Source organism: Pyrus communis, chromosome 16 (genome assembly GCF_963583255.1).
Source record: "Pyrus communis chromosome 16, drPyrComm1.1, whole genome shotgun sequence".
NCBI classification, from domain to species: Eukaryota; Viridiplantae; Streptophyta; class Magnoliopsida; order Rosales; family Rosaceae; genus Pyrus; species Pyrus communis.
The window spans coordinates 13,928,215-13,943,511 of record NC_084818.1 but is presented as its reverse complement, the minus strand read 5'-3'; the positions used below and the strand labels follow the sequence as shown (position 1 = coordinate 13,943,511).

The following is a 15,297-nucleotide window of genomic DNA, read 5'->3' as shown; positions in this document are numbered from 1 at the left end:
ACTTGATTGAGTCCTCTACATTATGGCATGCAAGATTAGGTCATGTTAATTTTCGTTCTCTTCAAAGAATGGTTAACTTAGGCCTATTGCCAAAATGTTCCATGAACAAAGTATCTAAATGTGAGATATGCACATAATCTAAATATGCAAGACACTCATATAAATCAGTGGAAAAATCCAACGAAATACTTGGTTTAATCCATAGTGATCTTTGTGATTTCAAATCCACACCATAGACAAGTATAAGGCTCATTTAGTTGCCAAAGGGTATCATAAAAAAGAAGGACTTGACTACTCTGACACTTATTCACCAGTAGCTAGAATTTATCAAATAAAATTGCACTCTTTGATTCGACATTTCACTCTTAAATAAAATTGCACTCTCATCATGCAGTCAAGTTAAACATGCACATATATATATATATATATATATATATATATATATATATGTATGTATGTATGTATACTTTCGACTAGCATTTATCAAATAGCTACTGAGCTTTATGTCTATTCAAAAGTCAAAAGCTTATGATATATATATATATATAGTAATACCTCATGTAACTAATTAATTATAGATGGCGCAGTAGACATTTGGAATGAAGAAAACGAAGAGGGAAATACACTAACAAAGAGCTAGGTTAAAGTGTCAAAAGGCCAATAGGGGGAAAGAACACAAGTACATATTTACTCACCTTGATCGAGTTACACTGTAATATATCTGTATATATTTATTTACCTAAACACCTGCTCTGGTACTCAAGGTTTTGTCAAGTATTACGTGAATTGCAGTAAATGTGTTTAGTCCACAGAGCAATTGGGCTCCGAGCATCAAAAGGGACATACATCTCCTCCTCCAAAACAAAGCCATATCTCCTTTCATTGGGCGGAGAAAATTGAAAGTTATGATAAAGTTCATGTGCTTCTCTTATTAATTTATGTTACTGTTAACATCACAAACTGAAAAGTGGTAATGTTGAATGGTGTAATGACTCGTTAAAGCAACAATTTTCCTTTGTTGGGATGATAAACTAATCGCAAATGTCCACAAAATTTCCTTTTCTCTTGGTGTGTGCACCATATGATTTGTTGATGATTGACACCTGGCTAGGCTCCAAGTTGATGTCAGTAAGTTAATACTAAAACAACCTAACCTTCGATTTGGGGTTCCTTAATCCAAGGGTCCCCCATCAGGATTTACGGCAACATCGAATCTTATTGGTCTAACAAATAAAATTCACATGGGTTTTAGCCAATGGGAGACAGTCACCAAACCATAATGATTATTGGTCTTACCTAATCGCTAATTGTAATAGCATATATAGATTATAATGATATTAATAAGTGGTGCGATCTTCTTTACCTACTCAAAATGAAAAGAATAAAAATAAAATTTCCTAGAGATATATACTATGATCTAGTGATACTCATCTTTACTTGAAAGTGAGAGATTTCAAATTTAAACCTCATAAATGACAAATTTAATAATTTAATATCAATTTAGTTCTTCCACTGCTCAGTTTAAATCTCGTGAGGGATGCTTTGGGTCACTTTGTGGCTGCTAGAGTGGCTCGGTTTGAGAATGTTTTCTCTCCGGTTCATGCGGAGACTCTAGCAACGGAGACTCTAGCAACTCATGAGGGTTTGGCGATGATAGTTGAAAGGGCTTTTTCTAATTCTATTTTAGAGTGTGATTCGCTCAAGATCACGACTGCTTTGCAGGGGTTATGATCTTCTAACATGTCTTTTATTGGACCTATCATTGAGGATGCCAAAGTTTTCATGTCGAGGATCACTAAAGTTACTATTGCCCAAGTTCATCGTCAGGCTAATGATTTGGCCCGCTGCCTCGCAAAATTTTCTCTGCATGATTCAATCTCTCGGTCTTGGTTCGAGGAACCTCCAGACCTTCTGGGTGATCATTGTGTAGTTCATTGATAGGGTTGAGTTGTGAGTTGTGGGAGTGCTCATTCCGTTTGTGTTATCAACATATTAGGCTTGAAAATCCCCACACGTGAGGGGCAGTATTGATAATGAATCACATATTGATGGAAAAGTAACATTTTATGAGCTTATAAGTAAATTGAATTATTCTCATATTGTCAATCGATCTAATGGTGGAACCTCAACTTTCTTTAGGATTCACTCTCAACAAACTATTAGGTGATTAAATTTGAGATAATATCGGTGGTCAACTATTTCGTTTCGTTTCAACTGGGAATAATGAGCCCGACCTTGACCATTCCGTTCATGAACATGAAGACTATTCCGTAGCCCACTTTAGGAAGAAAACAAAACCAAAAGAAGAGAAGAAAAAAGTTTAAAAAACGTGAACGCACATTGGAAGTTACGTGAATTTGATGCATCACTCGACATATATGGGTGGCATGTACATGATAATAAGATATTGAGTTGTGTAGTGGTGTTGAGCTGAGTATTTTCTGAAATAGAAATCTCACAGGTGCCTCTGCAGGCTGTAGTTTGGGACTTTTTAAAGTAGCCGGAACACAGATGAAACATCATATGTTATTATATAATTTGAAGAATTTTTTTTCAAATGTCCCTTTTAATTATATAGTAATATGTGATATTCCGTCCCATATTTTGAACACACTAAAAAAATCTCTCGTAACTTGGGCGTAGGGTTTGTTTAATAACCATTGGCTAAGCTCGATAAAGGCATGCGTGCGAAAGCCAACCTCGGTTGGTGGATGCTAAATATAGTCCTTCACGTGTGAGTCAGTTACTTGGTATTTGAAACATGCCACAGCAGTTTAACGCCTTCAAAGAATTTCTCACCAGTATCTTATCAACGTTTGTGAATATATATATATATATATATATATATATATATATATATATATATATGCTCTTAAATCCAGGCCAACATGTGTGCTGGAGCTACGATGTAAACAACTGAAATCATTCAATTGTTTACAAAAATCGAATTAATTAGCATTTAGCTTAATATTTTTAGGTTTTTGATCCAGACAAGTGTTAGAGAATTGAACTAAATTATGTAGACGGTGCTTAATGTAAACATGTATGACATATGCAGGATGAAGCTTACACACTACTTAATTAAAAGGTTTGTACATGTAGGTGCCCCTGTATTTGGCAGTCCCAACTACCAAGTAGTTCAAATTGTTTAGAAGCAATAGCTTACAATTTTATCTGGATTGGCATGGATTTCAAATCTCAACTTGCCTGATTTGGAAGTCTCTTCGAAAAGAATAAACTAAACTATTGAATTTTGAATGTCTATATTTGTATTATGTGAAACCAAGTACAAGGAAAGCTCATATAAATGAGCGGAAGAAAGGAAAAGAAACAGGAGGAGCCGAAAACAAGGAAAAGCAAAAACAGAGAGAAAGAAAAAACAAAGCAGAAAACATGGAAGCAGAAAACATGGAAGGAAACATGGAAAAGTAAAGCAGCCCTAGAAAAGTAAAGCAGCAGCCCTAGAAAAGTAAAGCAGCCCTAGAACTTCTTCCATGCTTTCTTCCAATACTCCCCCTCAAGCTGGATCAAAGGGATTAATTGATCCAAGCTTGAACAAAAGACGTTGAAAATCAGCAGAGGGTAATCCTTTTGTGAAAATATCCGCAAGTTGATCATGACTGCGCGTGTAGTGAGTGTCGATCACCTTGGACTGAACTTGATTTCTGACGTAGTGACAATCAACTTCAATATGTTTAGTTCGCTCATGGAATACAGGATTCGATGCAATGTGCATCGCGGCCTGATTATCACAGTGTAGGGACATGGGTTGTTGATGAGGAAAACCTAAAGTCAACAGAAGGCTTTTGAGCCAAATAAGTTCACAAGCAGTGGACGCCATAGCACGATACTCTGCCTCTGCACTAGAGCGTGCAACAACACTTTGTTTCTTGCTTTTCCAGGTAACTAGGTTGCCTCCCACAAACGTACAAAACCCAGTGGTAGACTTGCGATCGAGAGAATTGCCTGCCCAGTCAGCATCGGTATAGCCTGAGATCTGAGTGTGACTATTGTTGCGCATAAGAATTCCTCTACCAATGGAACCCTTAAGATAACGTAGCACACGATGAACAATCTTCAAATGATCCATGCTTGGAGAGTGCATAAACTGGCTAACAATTCTGACAGCATATGATATATCAGGACGTGTGATAGTCAGATAAATGAGTTTGCCAACCATTCTTTGATAGTAACTTAAATTGGGAACTGGATCACCGTGAGTTTTTAGCTTCAAGTTGCTATCCAAGGGGGTACGAGCAGGCTTGCAATCTGTCATTTTTGCTTCGTGAAGAAGATCCATGACATACTTGCGTTGGTTGAGGAAGAAACCCTTGTGAGAGTGTGCCATCTCGATGCCCAGAAAGTATTTGAGAGTGCCAAGATCCTTGATAGCAAACTTGTTGTTGAGATACTATTTAAGAGCATTAATCTCTGACATATTATCACATGTCCCAATTAGATACCATGTGGAAATTTTCAGGTCGACGGGCTGAGGGCCCACTCCAACAACACAATGGCTACATTTTAAGCCAGTTTTCTTTCCTTTGTAGCCTCTCTCCTCACCAAGTTTTTGGTTAGAGAAGTAAGCCCTAGCTTCTGGTATATTTGCCTTCATGTCCAAGGTCATGACTTTCCTTCGAACCTCTTCTCTTTGAATTATGGCACACACACTTGAAAAAGAAGGCAGGTCGGGATTCATGAGGATATGGCTTCGAAGATCTTCGAATTCAGGGCTCAGGCTTGCTAAGAGTTGGAATATTTTGTCTTCCTCGGCTCTTTTAGTTAGCACAGCAGCGTCGATGGTGTGTGGTCGATACACATTCAGCTCGTTCCACATAGTGGTCAGCTTTCCAAGATGTTGCACAAATGGCTTCCCTTCTTGTTGCAAACCAGCAATGTCCTTCTTTAACTGAAACACTCTAGCCGCATTGTTCTGATTTCCATACATTTCCTTGAGATTTTTCCAAAGAGTCATGGAGGATTCAGCATAGCTAAAAATTTCTGCAATCTTACGATCCATGGAATTGAGTAGCCACGACATGACCAACTGGTCTTTGCATAGCCAAGCATCATACTCCGGTGAGGTAGTCTCAGGCATTGGAATAGCACCATTAACATAACCAAGCTTTGATCGTCCTCCCAGAGCAAGAGAAATTGCTCTCTCCCATGGAAGATAGTTAAACTCATTTAGCAAGACAGAACTAAGACGTTGATTTGGGTTGATATCAATATCTGAGTGTGGTGATGGTGGAGTAGCATGAAAGCCGTCTCCTTCCAAATTTACTAAGCTTTCTTCAGCCATGATTGAAGGACAAGAAGCTCACAAATCTCTCAAGAGAACACCACAGAGACAGGCCGGTTAGGATCACTGCTCTGATACCATATTGAATTTTGAATGTCTATATTTGTATTATGTGAAACCAAGTACAAGGAAAGCTCATATAAATGAGCGGAAGAAAGGAAAAGAAACAGGAGGAGCCGAAAACAAGGAAAAGCAAAAACAGAAAGAAAGAAAAAACAAAGCAGAAAACATGGAAGGAACATGGAAAAGTAAAGCAGCCCTAGAAAAGTAAAGCAGCAGCCCTAGAACTTCTTCCATGCTTTCTTCCAATATAAACCAACCTTTGGTCCGACACGTGGAGATCTTACCCACAATATTTTACCTGTAAATTTACCAGATCTCAGAAACTGAGCATGTATGTGCAGTCCATAAAAAGAAAACATATACAAAAGGATCATCTGTAACAACCCTTACCACAAAATATGCGTCAAATTTTGAAGAGATTGATAGCGGAACATTAATAATGAAGAAATAAAGAAACGTACAAATAGAGTTTTTGAGGAAATAATGAGTTCATCACGTTTATTGACATTATCATCATCAATATTTACAAATTAAAATAAAATAAAAGAGAAACATGTAAAATAACCTTTTTTGAAGTGCTACAATCAATGTTTTAAAGGCGTTAGGCGCTTATCGGAGGTGGATAGGAGCCTAGTGCCAACCATATAAATAAGTGTCAAATTATAATATATAATTGTATTGGAAAACATAAACTATAACAAATATGTAAATTATAAAAGACTAGAACATATTGAGAACATGGGAAACAAGCACATAATGTGTTCATTCAAGTATCCAACAAGTCTCTTACAATGTATTAAAAACATAAAATGCAAAATGAAAGTTATCTATTTTCTATTCGAGATAAAGAGTTTGGACCCTAAATATCTTAATAAAAATAAAGCAAAATAAATCATAAATCTGCCAACCCGCTTAAACCCACCTAGGCTCACCTAGTCGGGCTAGGCAGGTGCCTAGATTTGTTAGGGCGCTCTTTATTATTTTTTAAATGTATAGGAATCAATCGGAACTGTGGCAGTCGCCTGGTACTTAGGCGGGCCCTAGACAGCCAGGCGAGGACTTTTAGAACACTGACTACAATTCTACTTAGATATATAAGAAGCCTTTAAGGGAAGGGATCTCCATTTTATACAAATGGGAATTAGTTGTGGGGCCTGCACCACATTGAACTTTAACGATCCCGACCCTCTATTTTTCAAGTTGCACCTCATAGACTATCCCTGCAAACTATTACCCAAATCGAAAATATTTGAGGCATCTAATTGAGTACAAAGAAATTGACAAATACTTTATTATCTAAGAAACATTAAAATTTCATAGTGATAATTAAATAGGCAAATGGTTTCGGATTAAATTAAATTTTTACAAGGATAATCTACAAATCGAGACTTACAAAATAAATGGTTTGAATCGTTGAAGTTTGACGTGGAGGTAGGCATGTGTGTGTGTGTGCGCGCGCGCGTGTGTGTTAATTACTCTAGTTGTATTAACACTAAAGTAAATATCAAATTATATGATGACCAATTTATGTGATGATGCATCGCAATCATCCTAGTGTGATGGTACCCTGAACTGAGCAATTTTTATTTTATACAATAATATATTTACATAAAGGGATGAGGTATGTATGTGGGTCATGTCATAGTAATTAACCATAATAATTTGGTATTAACTCGCCATCTACTGAGTTTAGAGCTAAGAATTCTCACTTACAAGTAAAAAAAGAATATCGCTCAACTATAGTTCTAAGTGGCACCCTAAAAGAATGAACATCCTAAAAAGAACATTAGATCGGTGTAAAGAAAACCGCATAAAAACAAAAATTAAGGGCCAAGTTAGGATTGTTGTGCTTTTTAAAAAAAAAAATTTGTTGTGATTTAAGAATAATTAGATGTAAAATAAAGTAGTTGAGTGTTTGATAAATTTTATTTTTAAAAGCGTTGTGAGTATAAAACCGTTTGGTAAATTTTAATATAATTGTATATAATGCCAAACAATAGACATGGTAGTAAGGATGGTGGCGGTGACAGTGCTAATAGGGGCAGTGGTGGTGATGGCAGTAGTGGTGGTGGGGTATGGTGGTGGTGTCAATAATAGAGTGTGGTGATTGAGGTGTAGAGGTAGCATTGATCACAGTAGTAAGGGTTGCGATTGTGGTGGTGGTGAAGCCAATAACAATGTGTGGTGGTTAATGTGTATAGGTAGTAGTGGTGGGGATTGTGGTGTTGCGCCGACGTCGGATGTGGTTGTGGCAACGATAGCATAAGGCTAGTGGTTGCAGTTATGGGTGGTGTTGATGATGGTAGTGGCGATGATGGTGGTGGTGGTAAGGGAAGTGATGGTGCAACGACAACATTGAGGGTATATTGGTGGCGGCAATAGTGGGGTGTGTTGGTTGAGGTGCTGCAGCAGTGGTGGTGACATGCTTGTGGTGGTAGTTCTGGTGTTGGTAGTAGTGGCAATGATGGTGGTGGTAGTGGCGATGGGGAGGCTAGAGTTGCGGTGGTGGTGGTGGTAATGGCAGTGGGTAGTGTAAGGCTATGTGGTTGTAATGGTAGATGATGGTGGTCACTTTGTTTTCCAAGGGAGAAAATGTACGTAAGAAAAAATATAACATCATTTTAATGCTAATGATAGTATTACTTGCAAATCACTTTATAGGCTCAACTCCGTTTTTTATAAATAAATAATAATAAAAAGCTTTTAAAAATAACCTATATAAGATGCTTTTTTAAAAAGTTGATGTTTGAATGTCATTGATTTTAAAATAAACAGTAAATTTTATTTCTACCAAGCATTTTGTTACTTCTTTTTTTTTTTTTTTTTAGGAGAAAAATTATTTTTTTATTACTTTAACTTTAAACAGTTTTTGGTGAAATAAAAATACCAAACAGGCCTAAATTCCCCCACAAATTGCAATAGAAAACTAAGTAGGCATGATATTTTATTCACACGTGTCGCTGACTTATTAGGCCAATGGCGCCATTAAAATAGTCAAAGATAGACGTGTAGTTTCTATATATAGCCTATCCATAAGTTACATATTACATAATCTGTTAATTTGTATTTCAATACACAGGTTAATTACAAACCAGTAAGACAATTTAATAGTAAAATCCAAACTCGTACCCCATTAAAAAAAAAAAGAAAAAGAAAAAAGAAAAATACAAGGAATGTTTTTTAACCACTTTTGGCCTATATAAGCTCTAATAAATGGGCAAAATGTATCAAAATAGTTTCTTACAGGCGGCAGGTTGATCAATACCGTCCGTGTTCTCATTGGCTAGGTACTCTTTTCTTCTTAATCTTCTTAACCCTTACGCTAACATTAATATTGATCTTATTCAATTGCAGAAACCTTAAAACAAAAAGAGCATAAGGGGGCTGATATGGGGAGGGGGAAGATTGTGATTCGGAAGATCGATAATTCGACGAGCAGGCAAGTGACTTTCTCAAAGCGTAGGAAGGGTTTAATTAAGAAGGCAAAAGAGCTGGCGATTTTGTGCGATGCAGAAGTTGGACTTGTGATCTTCTCAAGCACCGAAAAGCTTTATGAATTTGCAAGCAACAGGTTTGAAACCAAAAAAAAGTATCAATGTTCTTTTTTTCTATACATTTTGGATCCCTTAGTTCTTGTATCTCTGGGTTAATCAGTGTTATATATAGTATGCATGGCTCAGTTGTTGTGCTACATGTATGTTGTTGCATTTAAATAGCATGGTTATGATTTTTTTAATTAATTCAAACAATTAATTAGCTATATATTCTCTTAGGACCACTTTGAAAGAAGAGATTCAAATCTGGAAATACAAAAATAATATGGTGCTGACCTAGAGATTTATATTACAATGCAAGCTTAAGCAGATATAGCTAGAGGCTCATCACAGTGTAAATATCTATATATTTTTGGGGAATTTTTCAATGTATAAGCTGTTACTTTGAAGATCATCATGAGCTGCTTGGAGTTAAAGGTATTTAAAAAAAGGATAGAAGTAGCTTGAACCAAGTCAAAGGTATGATAATTAAGGGTACTCCAAAATAATTATTAAAGCTGAGGTTAATTTAGTGCAACAAATATTACCATATATCTAAATTTGAACACAAAACACTAGCTAAAACATGCATGAAGGGGCACATGAGATGATGATCAATGCGGATCTATGTGAGGGAGGAGTTGCATGCCCAAGAATGAAAGCAAATTATCTGGTAAAATAACTCGTCTACATTGGGGGAGTTGCATGCCCAAGAATGAAAGCAAATTATCTGGTAAAATAACTCGTCTACATTGGTGATATGCTGCGCAAAATTGAAAGTGATATGATAATAAATTATATCTATGTTAATTAAAAGCCAGGAAGATACTCGAAAGAACAATATCGACCTTGAATTTACATAATATATGAAAAAGACATTATGCCATGACAACCTCTATTAGTTAAATGAGTTAGATACAAAAAAAAGAATACATTCTCGGAGTTATTCCTAGTTAATGTGACCGTAACACATTCATGTCTTGTTATCAATCACCTATTTTTTATCTTACATTATAAATCCATTTTGGTCTAACCCAACCCTAAGGCAACCTAAACCAAACAAAAATGTATTTTGCTTGTCAAAGTATAGAAATCGCTATATTCAAAAGTTAGGGTAAGTTACAATTTGAAATCGCTTTGTTAAAAGCACATAATTAAGTGTTAGGGAGGGTAATTAGTTACATTTTAGGGTCAATCACAATTTGCAATCTTAATAGTTTGACACCTATCTTTAATACATTGACAACTGACAAGTACAACCTTAAAGTTACCATTAGCATTTTATCCGTCTAACTACAAATTAACCACTACTTTTTTACAAACTTCATATATCTCTTTTTGGCTTATATGGGCGTCACATGAGCCCTTTCCCAACTCTTTCTACCTCTTGAAGGTTAGGGTTTTCTTTTCATTTAGTAAGTTCTTATATGTTGGTCATATGACATCCAAGTGATCAATCATATTGTGACTTTTGGTCTGTTTTTGTCAACAGCAATGCCAAATGTAGTTGACCTTCAATTTAATTAAAACTCTAAGAGTCTGTTTGATAATTATTTTATTTTTTGTTCTTAATTCTTATTTTTTGTGCTTGAGATACAAAAAAAAATTATATAGTAAAAAGGAGGAATGAGGAAAGATGGTTAGAGGGAGGGAACAAAATGAAAACAAAATCTTGAAAGTGAAAACAACTTCAAATGATTTTAGATTTTCATTTTGTCTCTTTTCTAGTACATTTCTTCTGCATCTCTCATCCTCATTCTTCTCTTTTTTCCCCATTTCTGTCATGCATATCTCAATTATCTCTAACACAAAAGTGAAAATTAAAAACTATAAATGAGCTGATTTTCAAACAATCCCTGAATTTATATACATCTTGTCAATGTCCTTGGAAGCGCTTTCTTAGAAAACAACCTATAACAAAGAGAACACTTTTAGTTAATTCTACCAAACCAAATGGAAAACTAATTTAATTAATTATGTGAAATATTTTCGCTTCTCAAAACATTTTAAAACGAACCGGCCTGAAACTATTGTGGATCACATTTAGTAATGAGCAAAAATAATTGCTTGTTTGATAATTATTTATTTTGAGTTTTGAGTTTTCATTTTTTATGCTTGAGATAGAGGAAATCTAGGGGAGAAATGAAGGACATGCATTGTGGAGGAATGATGATTGGAGAAAAGTAGAAGAAATATTTACAAGAAAATATCCATGAAATAAAAACTATGCACAACAAAAATACTATTTGAAGTTGTTTTCTTCTAAGATTTTGTTTTATTTCATTATTCTTGATTTCATCTCCTTCCTCCTACCACCCCATACTTCCCCTACACCTTCTTTAAATCTAAGGCACAAAAAGTGAAAATTAAAAACTAAAAAGTTATCAAACAGATCTAATTAAGATGTTGGCCCTGAAAAGGGAAAACACGGAAAATGAAAACTTGGGATTCATAGTAACCAATTTCGTTACAACTGGATACCTACAGGTAGGGTTTCCAAATAGATCAAAAGACTAGAACTACATGTGGTTCTGTGGATAATCCTCTACTTCTTAATTGCCAACATTCATATCCCTTAATATCTGTTACCCTGAAACATATATATATATATAATGTAGTGATATAGAAATCAATGTCAATGTTCAGTTTTCCATTTTTAAGGTCCTCGTCATGAATCACCATGATCACTGTGTTATGTCCTTATTTCCACCAGCTTGAATTCAGTGATAGAGAGATACAACAGATCAAAGGAGGGACATCAGCAACTTCGTAACCCAGCTTCAGAAGTGAAGGTCTTCTCCATCTGCCTTTTGCTAATTTTTCTCTGCATTAACCATATATTCCAGCATATCATATGAAATGTTAATTACATTGGAGTTTATTAATAGTCATGCTAATTTTTCTCTGCATTAACAATATACTCCAAGAGTTGGATTTCGTCTTCTTTCTTCCCACGCTATTTGAGTTTAAAATAGATATCAGGGTTCATGAAGGCATGATGGTAGGATACACATGGATTTCATGACTAAACTCTGTACATAGAAATCCGAAACCCTAAAATATGTTTACATCTGTGTATCTGCTTCAACCTAAGTGCAATGCACAATAAACCATTTCATGTCGTTTACAAGTATTTAACCAAACTAATTCGTCTTTTTCTTACACCGTCTAGGCATAAAACTTATACCTAGGCATTCAGTTACTCATACGTACTCAAGTAATTGTTAGGTTTTGGAATAAAAGTTTCCAACTCCAGACAGCTGCTTGTAATATTGCTACAAATTAAGAACAAAAAATTGTTACAATAATATTCTGTGGTCCTGCTTTGTCAAGTCAAACGAACTATTCTTTAATGGAGTTATGCGTGCTTAGTCATAATTTCTGAAGGCTACCAGTTCTAGTCATAAGAAAAGATTGCTTCACACAACCATCAGACAAAACTAAACATGCATACGACTTCCTTGGCACTGATCAAGCATGTTAATTAGTTACATGTGTGTGTGTGTGTGTGTGTGTGTGTGTGTAGTAACTTGCGTTTCCTAACTCACATATATAGAAACACAAGATATTTTTGAGTTTGGTGAGAACTGTACAAAGAATAAGTTTAAATTACTCTTCCATCTTTTATTATATAAACATATATAGGATGTTTTTCAGCTTCCAAGGATGAGAACTGTACATGTTATCTTCCAAACAAAATATAAGTTCTGATGTTGGAATGATGAACTTGCGTAACTCCATTATAAGATAGTTCGTTTGTCTTGACTCAGAAGTACTTCTAGAATATGTATGTTGAACTAAACCAAACTGTATACAAATTGCAAGAAACTACTTTTCTTTGATAAACCAAAGTTTATAATGTACTTAAATAATCACAAGTTTCTGACATATTGTCAAAGGGACTTTATCTGATGCACTTCTCAAATGATGCATGCATTTTACTGTTTTGTTATTGTGTACTTGCTAGTTTTGGCAAAGGGAGGTAGCCAGCTTAAGGCAAGAACTACAGAACTTGAGAGAGAATCATCGGTACTATCTTTCTCCTTCAGTTAGTTAGAATTCAACAATTTTTTTTGAAATTGCACACAAGCACACACAAATAACGATGGCTGCACCTAATGTTATCATCTCATGGATAATACTGTCATAAAATGCTTCATATACAGAATTCTTACAATGTCCTAATTTAATATCTAATTATTTAGGGTTTAGCTAGGGTGGATGTGAGCCACTTAAAAACAATGTATACTATACATTGATTTGTGGTAGGACTCCAAACACTGCTCATCGACTTATCGTCCCGCATTGTGATATGACAGGCAATTCATGGGAGAACAACTTTGTGGTTTAAGTGTCAAAGAACTAAAGGGTCTAGAAAGTCAATTAGAAATGAGTCTACAAGAAATTCGAATGAAAAAGGTTCGCTGAAATTAATGCTTTTATTTATGTATTATCTTATTTCCTGGTGTCATTGTTTTCATTTAGTAGAAGTTTGACAAATATCATTCATCTAAACTCTTGCAGGAACAAATATTGACCGATGAAATAGAAGACCTAAATCAAAAGGTCTTTCCAAAAATACATAATTAATCAATCGTTATTTTGTCTCACACATTACTACGTACTAAGAGTTAGTTCACTCATCATACGTTTTTCGTCTTCTTTGTTCCATGCAGGGTAATATCATCCATCTGCAAAATATGGAACTGTACAAGAAGGTAAAGTTCATTTGTCAAGAAAAAAATCCTTAAGAAAATAAATCAATCATAATCCACCTTACCTTATTTGGCAAGGTAAAGTAAAAACTAGCAATAATAAACTTTATGTAACAGGTTTATGGCACAAGTGCCGTGAATTCAGAAGGTAGAAATGTCTGCATTCGCAATGCCATGTGGACAGGTGAGGAGTCACATGTACCATTCCACCAACTAAACTAGCCCAACCAACAAATGTAACAGACGTCAACAACAACAAGCAATTTGATGGTAAATTTTATTCACATTCTTTTATCAAAAAAGAATAATTAATAATTAATGTTCCGAAACATACTCATCTCAATTTTCATCTGAATTGTACTTTTTATAATGCAGAAGTCTACACTCCAAGGAAGTGCGCTGTTTCTCTAAACAAGTGCACAACTACAAGCATTTAAAATGTAAAACTTAGTTTTTGCAAACTTCTTTTTCGGGCCCTGGAGTGTTGGGCATGTCCTTTTCTCGGCCTGGTGGGCTTTCTTTGTGTTAGTTTTTGCACGCTTTCTTTGTGCGATACACAAAGAAAATAAACTTTTTATGTTGTGTGCTTGGAAATGTTTGATTAGTACAATGAAGCATGACCTAAACATGCTTTTTTATTTAATTATCACAGATAGTTCTTGAATTTGTGATCACATATCAATTTCATTCTTACCATCCTCGTCTTAATCCTGGGTTCTTCTCTCTATTCCTCCCTCCTATTTATCCCATAATTTTCTTTCCATTGATTGAATCTAATTATGGTTCTCTCAAATTTTCAATTGATTATAAAATTCTCTCTCTTAATTAAAAATGGGGTTTATCATTTTTTGCATATCTGAAACTAAAGAGAGATAAAATTTCCCCTCATGATATCTTCATAAAAATTTCTCCACCAATTCGGATTCGAATTTGCCGTTGATTTCTTCAAAGGAGAAGTTCCACTCGGTGTCCTGTTTAGCTTGGACAATACCATCTTTTCAAACACGGCGCTGGGAAGAATAATTAGAGATATTTGATGCTACCGTTTGACCTGCACAAATAATTAACCGAATACTAAACAGAATATATATGCAACGTTTAACTGTTATTATTCTGGATCACGCACAATGAAAGAAAAATGGGAAAATATGATCTCCCGTGTATCGATTTGTAGGTCGCTACGATTTCAAAATGCATTCAAGAGTTATTGCAAAATTCCCACACTTTGTAAACCTAAATATTATAAATTGATAAAGCATACGAAGAAACGAAGAGAGCGAGAGAGAGTCAGAAATCTCGTGTGGAAGTGCCGCTCATAGAAACCAAGATTGGTACTGCGTTTGCACATTGAATTTCATCATCCCCTCACAAATAACCACCCAAAACAAAATCATCAAATTTCATACACAAACCAAAAAATTGAAAGAAAAAACTGCTTTCTTTGGATCACAACTAACATGCGGAAGAGGAGGCGGAAGCTTGTGGTTTTATAGACAACAGCCGCTCAATTCATGGCGTAACCCTAGCATCCCCAAAACACCGTCGTTTTGGGAAGAGTACCCGACCAGGCCCAACTTGGCCCAGATAGACATACATAACTAAACTATCTTTTCTGGGTTTAAAATAAATAAGTAAACCTTTTGGGGTCGAAAAGTAAATACGAAAAAGATATTGGTCAGAACTC

General features: G+C 35.3%; 1 protein-coding gene across 1 annotated transcript; it reads left to right on the top strand.

Annotated features, from left to right (window-relative positions):
• Positions 1-8,754: 8,754 nt before the first annotated feature.
• On the top strand, positions 8,755-13,835 carry LOC137719427 (MADS-box transcription factor 23-like). Its single transcript, XM_068458465.1, has 7 exons — positions 8,755-8,936; positions 11,612-11,690; positions 12,866-12,927; positions 13,218-13,317; positions 13,423-13,464; positions 13,575-13,616; positions 13,731-13,835. The coding sequence occupies exons 1-7, from the start codon at positions 8,755-8,757 to the stop codon at positions 13,833-13,835; spliced, it is 612 nt and encodes a 203-aa protein (XP_068314566.1).
• The last annotated feature ends 1,462 nt before the right edge of the window (positions 13,836-15,297 follow it).

Coding starts and splice junctions, on each gene's coding strand:
- LOC137719427 (XM_068458465.1), top strand. CDS start 8,755: ATGGGGAGGGGGAAGATTGTGATTCGGAAGATCGATAATTCGACGAGC. Junction 12,928..13,217: donor AACTTGAGAGAGAATCATCG/GTACTATCTTTC, acceptor GTGATATGACAG/GCAATTCATGGGAGAACAAC. Junction 13,465..13,574: donor TAGAAGACCTAAATCAAAAG/GTCTTTCCAAAA, acceptor TGTTCCATGCAG/GGTAATATCATCCATCTGCA.